The 12,529-nt window shown below is 44.0% G+C and overlaps 2 protein-coding genes across 3 annotated transcripts in view; both read left to right on the top strand.

The window, feature by feature from the left end:
- secisbp2l (SECIS binding protein 2-like) overlaps window positions 1-6,118 on the top strand; it is a 32,151-nt gene extending 26,033 nt beyond the window's left edge. For both annotated transcript variants that reach the window (XM_083653024.1, XM_083653023.1), the window contains exons 18-19: window positions 951-1,170; window positions 1,551-6,118. In XM_083653024.1, the coding sequence (XP_083509150.1) occupies window positions 951-1,170; window positions 1,551-2,200 (870 nt within the window). In that variant the 3' untranslated portion in view covers window positions 2,201-6,118. The remainder of the gene's footprint in view (window positions 1-950; window positions 1,171-1,550) is intronic.
- Window positions 6,119-12,371: 6,253 nt separating this feature from the next.
- LOC310790889 (SHC-transforming protein 1-like) overlaps window positions 12,372-12,529 on the top strand; it is a gene marked incomplete at both ends in the record, with an annotated part of 19,738 nt that continues 19,580 nt past the window's right edge. Inside the window, 2 exons of the mRNA XM_083652597.1 lie at window positions 12,372-12,423; window positions 12,520-12,529. The exon at window positions 12,520-12,529 is cut by the window's right edge and continues 643 nt beyond it. Of these exons, the coding sequence (XP_083508723.1) occupies window positions 12,372-12,423; window positions 12,520-12,529 (62 nt within the window). The remainder of the gene's footprint in view (window positions 12,424-12,519) is intronic.

Below are 12,529 nucleotides of genomic sequence, written 5' to 3'. Positions count from 1 at the left end.
AAATGGGACAGTTTCTTCTCACAGGCCACGAGACTCCTTAACATACACAAATAGTGTAGTAGCCGTACTGTACCGCACTGCAGCTGCTACCGTCACGTATGACTAATGTTCAATAGTATGTTTAATTAGGTATATGCTATTTGCAACCTAACAGAATGTTGTTATGTTTGATTGTGTTTGAAGTATGTTCATGCCATTTGCACTATGGGCAGTGAATACGCCACTGTCTGTGGCGTGTCTTACTGCTTTATTGCTTGTTGCCTCTTGTTTTTATTTATTTATCTTTTATTTTTTGCACTATGTTGTAACGGAGCCGACAGCACAAGAATTTCACACGTGATACTTGTACTACGGAGTGACAATAAAATCTTGAAATTGAAATAACATGGATAACCGTGGGCTTCAGCGGATTGTCAAGCAAAGACGATTCAAACATTTGGCGGAGATTCAGAAGGGAGTAGGCTGGAGTCAGTCATAACTGAGAAGTAACTGCTGATTTTCTTCACACTATTCTAAGTTCTTGAAATACGGTTTTGGCGGTTTTCTGGAGCTGTAGGCCAAAATGATGAAAAATGAAACAAAGGCTACAAATATTTCACTTTGTGTGTAATTAATCTATAATCTATGAAAGTTTCACTTTTTGAAAGGAATTATGGAAAAAAAAGAGCTTTTCCATGATATTCTAATTTTTTGGAAAGGATCTGTATATCCCTGAATTTTGTGAATGACCATTATTACTTCATAGTATTGTTTTATATGCGATACTTTGTCGTGTCTTTAGCATTTGTTTGGAGTGCCTTTTTCTGTAGTTCTAAAACAAAGCAAAAAGAGACACAGGAGAGAAAGCTCTGGTGGGATTCCTTCCTAGACCAGTAGGGGGGGGGGGGGGTGGTTTTCCAGTGACCGTGTACCTCTTCACTGACCCTGTTGAATCCCTCCGCCTCCTCCAGGGTCTGTTCAACCGTCTGGTGTCTCTGACAGAAGAGGCCAGGAAGGCCTACAAGGACATGGTCTCCGCTCTGGAGCAAGAGCAGGCCGAGGAGGCACTGAAGAACGTCAAGAAGGTCTCGCATCACATGGGTCACTCCCGCAACCCCTCCGCCGCCTCTGCCATCTCCTTCTGCTCCGTCATCTCTGAGCCCATCTCAGAGGTCAATGAGAAGGAGTACGGTAAGGACACAGCTGCTCATCCTCTGGCACGGCATGTAGCGCAGGTGTGCGTCCTCTTGTGTGTCACCTTCTGACTTCTGGCTGGGTGTTCTGCTATCATTAAAACATGGGAACATGGGATAGATAGTGGCACTCCAAAATACTTTATTTATTTATATACTGAAACTGAAGTAGTAGTTTTGCAATACTCTCTCAAGGACCAAGTTAGTTTCCTGGATCTTTGGTGTGCTGCTATACCATGTTCCCCATGGGTTCCCTCATTTCTGTCTCTTTGTATTCGTGATATTTTTCAGTTAAACTCTGCAATCACTAAGATAAGGAAATCTAGGGACCCCAGTATGGAACGCCTTCATAATAAATCTGTCCTGTACTCTCTTCAGAGACCAACTGGAGGAGTATGGTGGAGACCTCCGATGCCCTGGAGCCCATAGAGGCTGAGGCGAGCCGCCCGGCTCCTCCCTCAGCGCCCCAAAGAGACAATGAGGTCCCCCCCGCCGCCACCGGCAGCAGCACTGCCCCCTCCAGCAGCACTGCCCCCTCCGGCTCCGCAGCCCCCCAGCCCAGGGCGGGCCCGGCGACACAGGGCACCGGAGAGAGGGAGGAGGTGCGCGTGGACGACAAGCTGGAGCTGGCCTCTCAGCAGAGCACGGAGACGGGCTCCCTGGACGGCAGCTGCAGGGACCAGCTGAACTCCTCCATCACCTCCACCACCTCCACGCTGGTGCCCGGCATGCTGGAGGAGGCCGAGGAGGAGGAGGAGGAGGAGGAGGACTACACCCCCGAGCCCATCTCCGTGGAGGTGCCCGCCCTCAGCAGCCGCATCGAGTCCTGGGTCTCAAAGACCCTGGAGAACCTGCAGCTGGGGAAGAGCCAGGACAGCACGGAGGAGGAAGACGACGACGACGACGAGGAGGAAGACGAAGAGGAGGCGGGGCAGAGTGAGGAGGAAGAGGACCTGGATTCGGCCGACATCGCAGATACGAGGATGGAAGGCAAGGAGCAGGTGGAGGCTAAGAAGATCACTGGTTGATGTCGCCTCTCCTTCTCCTCTCCCTCTTACACACTCATTCACTCTCTCCTCTGTTTCTCACACAAAGCCCTCCTCATAGGAACCAGCATCTTTCCTCCTTCATCAGTGTTTGCGACATCACTGATGATGTCACAATGTCGATGTCACTCTTGATATCGTGACCTCATCGGCTGATCTCTCGTGGGGCGCCGCTTCGGCGGGTTCGTTTCCAGAGTCTCCACCCCCTAGGATTGAGCACGCGTAGCGCGCAACAAATTCTAGTTTGTTTAAAACCCCTGACACCAGACATCATCTCAGGTATCCGACAAACCAACCAACCGACCGACCGACGCGCAGACAGACCAGTAACACACTCACAGATCCACTGACCAACCGACAGAACAGACAGGGTGTCCGACCGAAACCGCAACTAACACAGCAGACACGAGGGGGCGGTATCCCTTGTTTTGGACATACCAACGGACCCCAACGCTTATTTCTTAAAAATAAACAAAACGCCTGTCTTGTGTAGTAGGATGCCCTCTCCTCTCCTCCTCCTCCCGGCACCATAACCTGTTTACACTTGAATTCGGAGGGAAGGTTTGCTCCCCCAACTCTCTGAAGCTGAGCTCTCTCCTGGGAGCCAGGGACATGATCAGTGGAGTCAGTGTGGAGGTGGAGAGTTCCAAATGGACAACTGACACTCGTGCAGAGATACCTTGCTCTCTTAAAGGAACACTCTGCCCATTTTCAACCAGCTTTGTATCATTAGAACATCAGTAGTATATCAGAAAACTGTAAACGGTTTTGAACTCTGTCATTTAATTTGACAGGTATTGAGTGTTAAAGTGTGGACCAGTGACATCACTGGTCCACACTAACTCAAATTAATAACTCATTGACTCAAATCAACTCTCAAACTGTAAACGGTTTTGAAGTCATTCATCTAGTTTGACAGTTATTGAGAGTTGATTTGAGTTAATGAGTTATTAATTTGAGTTAGTGTGGACCAGTGATGTCACTGGTCCACACTTAAACACTCAATAACTGTCAAATTAAATGACAGACTTCAAAACAGTTTACAGTTTTCTGATATACTACTGATGTTCTAATGAGACAAAGCTGGTTGAAAATGGGCGGAGTGTTCCTTTAACTCCTGTAGTTGTTTTGCTCACAGGATGAAGGTCGTGACCTTTTGGCTCCATCTTTGTATGGAGCTCTGAAAGTTTACAGCTCTGCGTGTGTGTGTGTGTGTGTGTGTGTGCGTGTGTGTGTGTGTATTCTTGTGTTTGTGTGTGTGTGTGGGGGGCGTGCAGCGGTGCATTTGTGTGCTACCCCATCACAGCCACATGGTTATCATTGTACTTTGCTGTGTTTATTAGCTTTATCCTCTTCCATAGTGCGTGTTTTCCCCTCATCCTCCACCAGGAGGGGAGCACACGCATATTGTGTTAAACTACGGCTTGGTTGGTTTATAGTTTATACCCACAGGATATCGCTGTGTCAGGGGTTCAGTTGTTCTACCAAAACCACTCCCATCCATCAGTCTTCAAAGTTTTTTTTTTTTTTTTTTTTTTTTTACGTTGGTCGATTTGTGTTCCATTCTCTCTATTCAAATTAAATAACATAACATAGGAAGAATAATTTGACCCACTAATAAGAAGTGAGACAGGCTTTGTGTATATATAATAACTACGTGGTTCTACTATGTAACAGTCTGTTCTATTGATCTTGCAGAGTGTGTGTGTGTGTGTGTGTGTGTGTGAGACACTATTTGAGTTGTGTTTTCTTCGGGCGGGGGGTGGTCTTGAGTTGCTAGCTGCTTGTCTGTGCTCCATATAACGTTCCTTTCCTGTCTCCTCTGGTGTTTGTTTTCTCGGGACGGTCTGTCCTCCCTTCAGGCTCACAAGCTGTCCCAGGGTCATTATGGTTATGATTCAGTTATTATTTACACATCTGATTTAGCATCGACTTGGAGAGAGACCCATCCCCGAAAAGAAAAGAAAACTCTTTCGGGAAGTGTTTTGGTAAACGAGATTTTTGGAAGCGGGCGTCGGCACAGTGTTGGCCACTAGGGCGGAAAACATTCCTTTTTAATAAATCGCATTTTTAGGCCGTTTTTGTTGTCGTCGATTTATATTACGAAACAGTCGGGAAACTTCTGTTGATCGTTTCTGTTAGAAGCCTCTGTTAGCTTAGCGGTCGCTCCTAAAAAGAGAAAGCAAGTGTGTTTTTTTTGACAAGACTTTAGACTCCCAAAGTTCACGGTAACTCGGACACGGTTGGGTAAAAAACGGACAAAAGTCCTCGTGATGTTCGGTGACCCGATTTTGAACTGATCAGAGGCGTGTTTTCACCACCAGTGTTCGCCCTGCTTCCCAGTCGGTGCGTCGCCACAGGCGGACGAGCTCTCTCATTGGTCATCCTTCACGGGACAGAGTCGCCACTGGGGACAAGTTGTCACAAAGTCAGTATGCACATAGTCGTCATAATTAAAACCCATGTAAATAGAAGTGTATAAAAGAGATTATGGATTTACAGTGTATTAATAAAAAAAAAACAATCACCTTGTTCTTCTTAAAGCCATTTGATAGAAACTTAACATTTTATCAGTTGGAATCCAATTTGATAAGGGTATTTGATAGTGAATCATAATAGTGAGCTGTGTTAGCCAGTCGCTGGTGACGCTGTGTGTTAATACAGAATGTTGGGCCGTATGCAATAAGAAGCCCTGAGATGGGAGAAGACGGTGTACTGTATATCATAACTTGGGATTTTGAAAGTCTGTCTGGTTTGATAAAAGGTACGCTGTGTTGTGTGTAGGCTTTTTGTGTTGCTCTTACTTCCATCAACAGTGTGTTTGGAGTGTGATAATAACCCATTGATACCTGCTGCAGCATTTGTGTGTGTATCCCTTTAAGACCGCGAACCGCGTTAACGTTAACGAGGGATATACATGCAAATGCTGCATCAGGTATCAATGGGTTAAAGGGACAGCTCACCCTAAAATCCAAATTACGTATTTTTCCTCTCACCTGTAGTGCTATTTATCCATCTATATCGTTTTGTGTTAGTTGCCTGAGTTTTGGAGATATCGGCCACAGAGTTTCTGCCTTCTCTCCAATACAATGGAACTGGATGGCACTCGGCTTGTGGTGCTCAAAATGGCAAAATCATAAATTTGAAAAACTCAACAGCAATGTTTCTTTCCAGAAATCATGACCCGGTTACTCAAGATAATCCACAGACCTCGTTATGAGCAGCTTCATGTAAGAACTATTTTCTTTAAACCAAACTACTCCCACTAGCTGTTAGCTAGCCTAGCTGCAGTTTCATGTAGGAACTAGCTAGCAGCTAGTGGGTGTAGTTTGGTCAAAAGAAAATAGTTCCTCCATGAAACTGCTCACAACAAGGTCTGTGGATTATCTTGAGTAACCAGGTCGTGATTTCTGGAAAGAAACATTGCTGTTGAGTTTTTCAAATGTATGTTTTTGTCGCTTTGAGCACCACAAGCCGAGTGCCATCCAGTTCCATTGTATTGGAGAGAAGGTAGAAACTCTGTGGCCGATATCTCCAAAACTCAGGTAACTAACACAAAACGATATAGATGGATAAATAGCACTACAGGTGAGAGGGAATATACTGTATGTATGTTGGATTTTAGGGTGAGCTGTCCCTTTAAATGACAGCAAGTGTGTTCTTTGCACTATGTAAATACAGTACTAGTAAAGTCTTGTAACTAATGTGAAAAAACAAAACAAAAAAACAACGGTTCATTGAAGTACTTTTTCCAGCGTGTTCCTTGTCTTTATATGGATATTTAAGGTTGTCTCTTTCAGACTGTACATCACTAGCAACATTGTTGGAGGCCATTTCTCATACGTCGTTTATCATACTTAACTATCTGGACTGATGATTAATATCATTAAAATGTTTTAAGTAAATCATGATGTGACTGCTGCCTCATTTTCTACTCTACTAACTAGTGGACCCGTGTGGGAGTTAGACCCATAGACATATATAAAGGCTAGATGGCTTAAGGCGGAGTCACCAGCGTCGTTGAACGGCCGCCATCTTGCTACGGCAGGCTTTCTGGTACGTTCTATGGTAGCTGTTGGAGGGTGAGTGACCTGCACAGACAAAAATACTCATAACTCGCTGAAATCTTGACGGATTTACAAACGGTTTGGTTTATTACAAGCATATTCCGTTCCCGAGATACGGCAAAAAAAACACTAAAAACACTATTTTTTTGATGGGCTCCAAATTACACCTAAATTAAACCGAAGCATCTATGCCATGAGAGGGATTCAGGCACAAAGTTTCATGCAGTTTCATCAATTTCCCTAGGAGTTATGATCATCTGATGTGATAATACTAACAACAGATGCTCATAGCTCCTAGCAAAATGGATGAAACTGCATGAATCTAGGTGCGTGAATTCATCTCATGATGATGCTTCGGTTTAAGTTTGGTGTAATTTGGAGCCAAAAATAATAATAAAATGTTAGCGTTTTTTTAACCCATAGATATATATAAAGCTGTGGTGCCGTAGCAAGATGGCCACCATGCGACGACGTCGCTCTCCATTGACCGGCAGCGCGGGTAAGCCATCTAGCCTTTATATATGTCTATGGTTAGACCCCCCTCTGGTCTGGAACACAGTGGTCGGTCCCCAAAGACCTCTGGTCTGGGATCACCTTATGTAGCCCCGCCCACTTGACCCATTGTGTCATGACTTCCTGTTTCACCTGCTCAAACCTAGTCTGACTCACCTGGTCAAACCTAGTCTGACTCACATTATGAGTCAGACTAGGTTTATGAGTCACAGGAAGTGTAAACACAATCAGAACTTCCGATTGTGTTTACACTTCCTGTTAGTCTCCACACACACGCACACACACACACACACAAACTTATCTTTATTACTAGATGCTGGCTGTTTAACAAACACACACACACAGCCACACTATGAATGCAGTTCTGCCACCCGACCACTGGGAAGCGACAAAGTTCTGCTGTATTTTCTACTGTATGTGTTGGTCGGGCTGGAAGCTGAATCAAGTATTTGTGCTGTAGCATCTAACATATCTACATACATACATACAGTAGTCGAGCAGTAAGGTTTATGTGCAGAAATGGCTACAAAACTAGAAATAGCTTTGTGAATTATTCCTTTTACTGTTTACATGTAGTTTATGAATCAGTACTAAGTACGTCAGTAATGTCACTTTGTTTCTTCTTCCTGTCCGCTTGGTAAGAAGTGATCTTATGAGGGATCACTCATGTAAGAAGTGATCTTATGAGGGATCACTCAGGTAAGAAGTGATCTTATGAGGGATCACTCAATAAGAAGTGATCTTATGAGGGATCACTCATGTAAGAAGTGATCTTATGAGGGATCACTCAATAAGAAGTGATCTTATGAGGGATCACTCAATAAGAAGTGATCTTATGAGGGATCACTCAATAAGAAGTGATCTTATGAGGGATCACTCAGGTAAGAAGTGATCTTATGAGGGATCACTCAGGTAAGAAGGGATCTTATGAGGGATCACTCAGGTAAGAAGTGATCTTATGAGGGATCACTCATGTAAGAAGTGATCTTATGAGGGATCACTCAATAAGAAGTGATCTTATGAGGGATCACTCAATAAGAAGTGATCTTATGAGGGATCACTCAATAAGAAGTGATCTTATGAGGGATCACTCAGGTAAGAAGTGATCTTATGAGGGATCACTCAGGTAAGAAGGGATCTTATGAGGGATCACTCAGGTAAGAAGTGATCTTATGAGGGATCACTCATGTAAGAAGTGATCTTATGAGGGATCACTCAATAAGAAGTGATCTTATGAGGGATCACTCAATAAGAAGTGATCTTATGAGGGATCACTTGGTAAGAAGTGATCTTATGAGGGATCACTCAGGTAAGAAGTGATCTTATGAGGGATCACTCAGGTAAGAAGGGATCTTATGAGGGATCACTCAGGTAAGAAGTGATCTTATGAGGGATCACTCATGTAAGAAGTGATCTTATGAGGGATCACTCAGGTAAGAAGTGATCTTATGAGGGATCACTCAGGTAAGAAGTGATCTTATGAGGGATCACTCAGGTAAGAAGTGATCTTATGAGGGATCACTCATGTAAGAAGTGATCTTATGAGGGATCACTCATGTAAGAAGTGATCTTATGAGGGATCACTTGGTAAGAAGTGATCTTATGAGGGATCACTCAGGTAAGAAATGATCTTATGAGGGATCACTTGGTAAGAAGTGATCTTATGAGGGATCACTCAATAAGAAGTGATCTTATGAGGGATCACTCAATAAGAAGTGATCTTATGAGGGATCACTCAATAAGAAGTGATCTTATGAGGGATCACTCATGTAAGAAGTGATCTTATGAGGGATCACTCATGTAACAAGTGATCTTATGAGGGATCACTCAATAAGAAGTGATCTTATGAGGGATCACTCAATAAGAAGTGATCTTATGAGGGATCACTCAATAAGAAGTGATCTTATGAGGGATCACTCAATAAGAAGTGATCTTATGAGGGATCACTCAGGTAAGAAGTGATCTTATGAGGGATCACTCAGGTAAGAAGTGATCTTATGAGGGATCACTCAGGTAAGAAGTGATCTTATGAGGGATCACTCAGGTAAGAAGTGATCTTATGAGGGATCACTCAGGTAAGAAGTGATCTTATGAGGGATCACTCATGTAAGAAGTGATCTTATGAGGGATCACTCATGTAAGAAGTGATCTTATGAGGGATCACTTGGTAAGAAGTGATCTTATGAGGGATCACTCAGGTAAGAAGTGATCTTATGAGGGATCACTTGGTAAGAAGTGATCTTATGAGGGATCACTCAATAAGAAGTGATCTTATGAGGGATCACTCAATAAGAAGTGATCTTATGAGGGATCACTCAATAAGAAGTGATCTTATGAGGGATCACTCATGTAAGAAGTGATCTTATGAGGGATCACTCATGTAAGAAGTGATCTTATGAGGGATCACTCAGGTAAGAAGTGATCTTATGAGGGATCACTCAGGTAAGAAGTGATCTTATGAGGGATCACTCAATAAGAAGTGATCTTATGAGGGATCACTCAATAAGAAGTGATCTTATGAGGGATCACTCAATAAGAAGTGATCTTATGAGGGATCACTCAGGTAAGAAGTGATCTTATGAGGGATCACTCAATAAGAAGTGATCTTATGAGGGATCACTCAATAAGAAGTGATCTTATGAGGGATCACTCATGTAAGAAGTGATCTTATGAGGGATCACTCAATAAGAAGTGATCTTATGAGGGATCACTTGGTAAGAAGTGATCTTATGAGGGATCACTCAGGTAATAAGTGATCTTATGAGGGATCACTCAGGTAAGTGATCTTATGAGGGATCACTTGGTAAGAAGTGATATTATGAGGGATCACTCAATAAGAAGTGATCTTATGAGGGATCACTCAGGTAAGAAGTGATCTTATGAGGGATCACTCAGGTAAGAAGTGATCTTATGAGGGATCACTCAATAAGAAGTGATCTTATGAGGGATCACTCATGTAAGAAGTGATCTTATGAGGGATCACTCAATAAGAAGTGATCTTATGAGGGATCACTTGGTAAGAAGTGATCTTATGAGGGATCACTCAATAAGAAGTGATCTTATGAGGGATCACTCATGTAAGAAGTGATCTTATGAGGGATCACTCATGTAAGAAGTGATCTTATGAGGGATCACTCATGTAAGAAGTGATCTTATGAGGGATCACTCAATAAGAAGTGATCTTATGAGGGATCACTCAGGTAAGAAGTGATCTTATGAGGGATCACTCAATAAGAAGTGATCTTATGAGGGATCACTCAGGTAAGAAGTGATCTTATGAGGGATCACTCAATAAGAAGTGATCTTATGAGGGATCACTCATGTAAGAAGTGATCTTATGAGGGATCACTCAGGTAAGAAGTGATCTTATGAGGGATCACTTGGTAAGAAGTGATCTTATGAGGGATCACTCAGGTAAGAAGTGATCTTATGAGGGATCACTTGGTAAGAAGTGATCTTATGAGGGATCACTCATGTAAGAAGTGATCTTATGAGGGATCACTTGGTAAGAAGTGATCTTATGAGGGATCACTCATGTAAGAAGTGATCTTATGAGGGATCACTCAATAAGAAGTGATCTTATGAGGGATCACTCAGGTAAGAAGTGATCTTATGAGGGATCACTCAATAAGAAGTGATCTTATGAGGGATCACTCAGGTAAGAAGTGATCTTATGAGGGATCACTCAGGTAAGAAGTGATCTTATGAGGGATCACTCATGTAAGAAGTGATCTTATGAGGGATCACTCAATAAGAAGTGATCTTATGAGGGATCACTCAGGTAAGAAGTGATCTTATGAGGGATTACTCAGGTAAGAAGTGATCTTATGAGGGATCACTCAGGTAAGAAGTGATCTTATGAGGGATCACTCATGTAAGAAGTGATCTTATGAGGGATCACTCAGGTAAGAAGTGATCTTATGAGGGATCACTCATGTAAGAAGTGATCTTATGAGGGATCACTCATGTAAGAAGTGATCTTATGAGGGATCACTCATGTAAGAAGTGATCTTATGAGGGATCACTCAGGTAAGAAGTGATCTTATGAGGGATCACTCAGGTAAGAAGTGATCTTATGAGGGATCACTCATGTAAGAAGTGATCTTATGAGGGATCACTCATGTAAGAAGTGATCTTATGAGGGATCACTCAGGTAAGAAGTGATCTTATGAGGGATCACTCAATCTTCAGTAGGCGTTGGGCCTATTGTTCGGATTGGAATCGAGTCCCAAGGGAAATGCAAATGTCTGCAAGCGCCGTTCCCCCTTCCTCTTGTGTGCTTCTGCAGGTCATTTGAATATCACATGCCTCGGATACACTATGAAACGTCCATTGTGGGCTAACTGGAGTCAGCCCGAGCTATCAGTTAGCAACTGCTGCTCTCTCAGAGGGTAAACACTCATAATAGAAATAGCTTAAGAACATAAGAACACACGTTTCTATTTGGGACGATCCAAAGCTAAATGCTAAATGAGTTACACCTCAACATCATCTGTGAGGTGGTGGGGATAAAGCAGTTGATGTTAGGAGAGAGAGAGAGAGAGAGAGAGAGAGAGAGAGGGAGATAGAGCGTCCATGTAACTGTATTGGCTCTGCCTCTGTGTGTGTGTGTGTGTGTGTGTGTGTGTGTGTGTGTGTGTGTGTGTGTGTGTGTGTGTGTGTGTGTGTGTGTGTGCGCGTGCGTGCGTGCGTGCGTGCGTGCGTGCGTGCGTGTGTGTGTGTGTGTGTGTGTGTGTGTGTGTGTGTGTGTGTGTGCAGCAATGAGTCACCCTGCCCGCCTGCGATTGGCTGGTAGTTTATGGGGGAGGGGCGGAGAGGAGCCCGGAGGGGCCGTCTGTCAATCTCTCCTCTGCTGCTCCCATTCACACATTCATCAGCAGCAGCATGCACAGTCACAAGAGAGAGAGAGAGGGAGAGAGGGAGGGAGGGAGGGAGGGAGAGAGGAAGTGAGGGAGCAGCGTCTCATTCATAAAAAGAAGAGAGAGAAAGTTCATTCATAAAAAAAGCGTCACAATTCTGCTGCTCCTCAGAAAGAGAAGAAGGGGGGGAAAGTTAGCGAGTCAAAGCTAGCTCCTGAGCTGATACTGATAGAGGGAGGGAGGGAGGGAGGGAGAGACGGTGTACGGGTCGGGGTCAGGAGGACGGGACTTTTTCTCAGCATGACCGGACCGGAGCAGATTGGACTTTAGCGGCTATACTCGAGGACATCAGCAGTCCCCACGCAGGTGAGTTCATTTATTATCATCAACTGTATCGTCCCGTCTAAAAATGTCTTTGGGGACAATCTTTGGGGACACGATCCCCCCCCTGGGCGCTGAATGTAGTTGATCAGTTAGTACGTGGGGCCCAAAATAGCAAACTTTGTGTCTGATCATGCCTGATCTTCTGTCCTTTCCTTGTCCTGCTGTCTCGGCACTTTTGGACACTGAAGTCCTCGGATCAAATTCTACCTGCTTCATCAAGACTCAATCCTGCTGTGTGATTATCACGACCGTTGGCCTCGTTCCTGCCAGGTTCTCCAATATCTTCTCTATATGTGTCCCAGTGCGTTTCCTGTTCCCAGGTCTCTGACTATGAGAGAGAAGACCCTTCCCAGGTTCACAGCACAGGCAGGACTCTTCCCAGGTAGCTCCTCCGTTAATCCAAACAGTCTTTAGAAGCCACATCGTAAATATCTGTATGTCTCATTCTGAAACTTTACACACCCTGGTGGTGGAACAGGCATGCTGCA

Source organism: Poromitra crassiceps, assembly GCF_964638095.1.
Source record: "Poromitra crassiceps genome assembly, chromosome: 16".
NCBI lineage: Eukaryota > Metazoa > Chordata > Actinopteri > Beryciformes > Melamphaidae > Poromitra > Poromitra crassiceps.
This window is presented reverse-complemented; position numbering and strand designations above follow the sequence as displayed.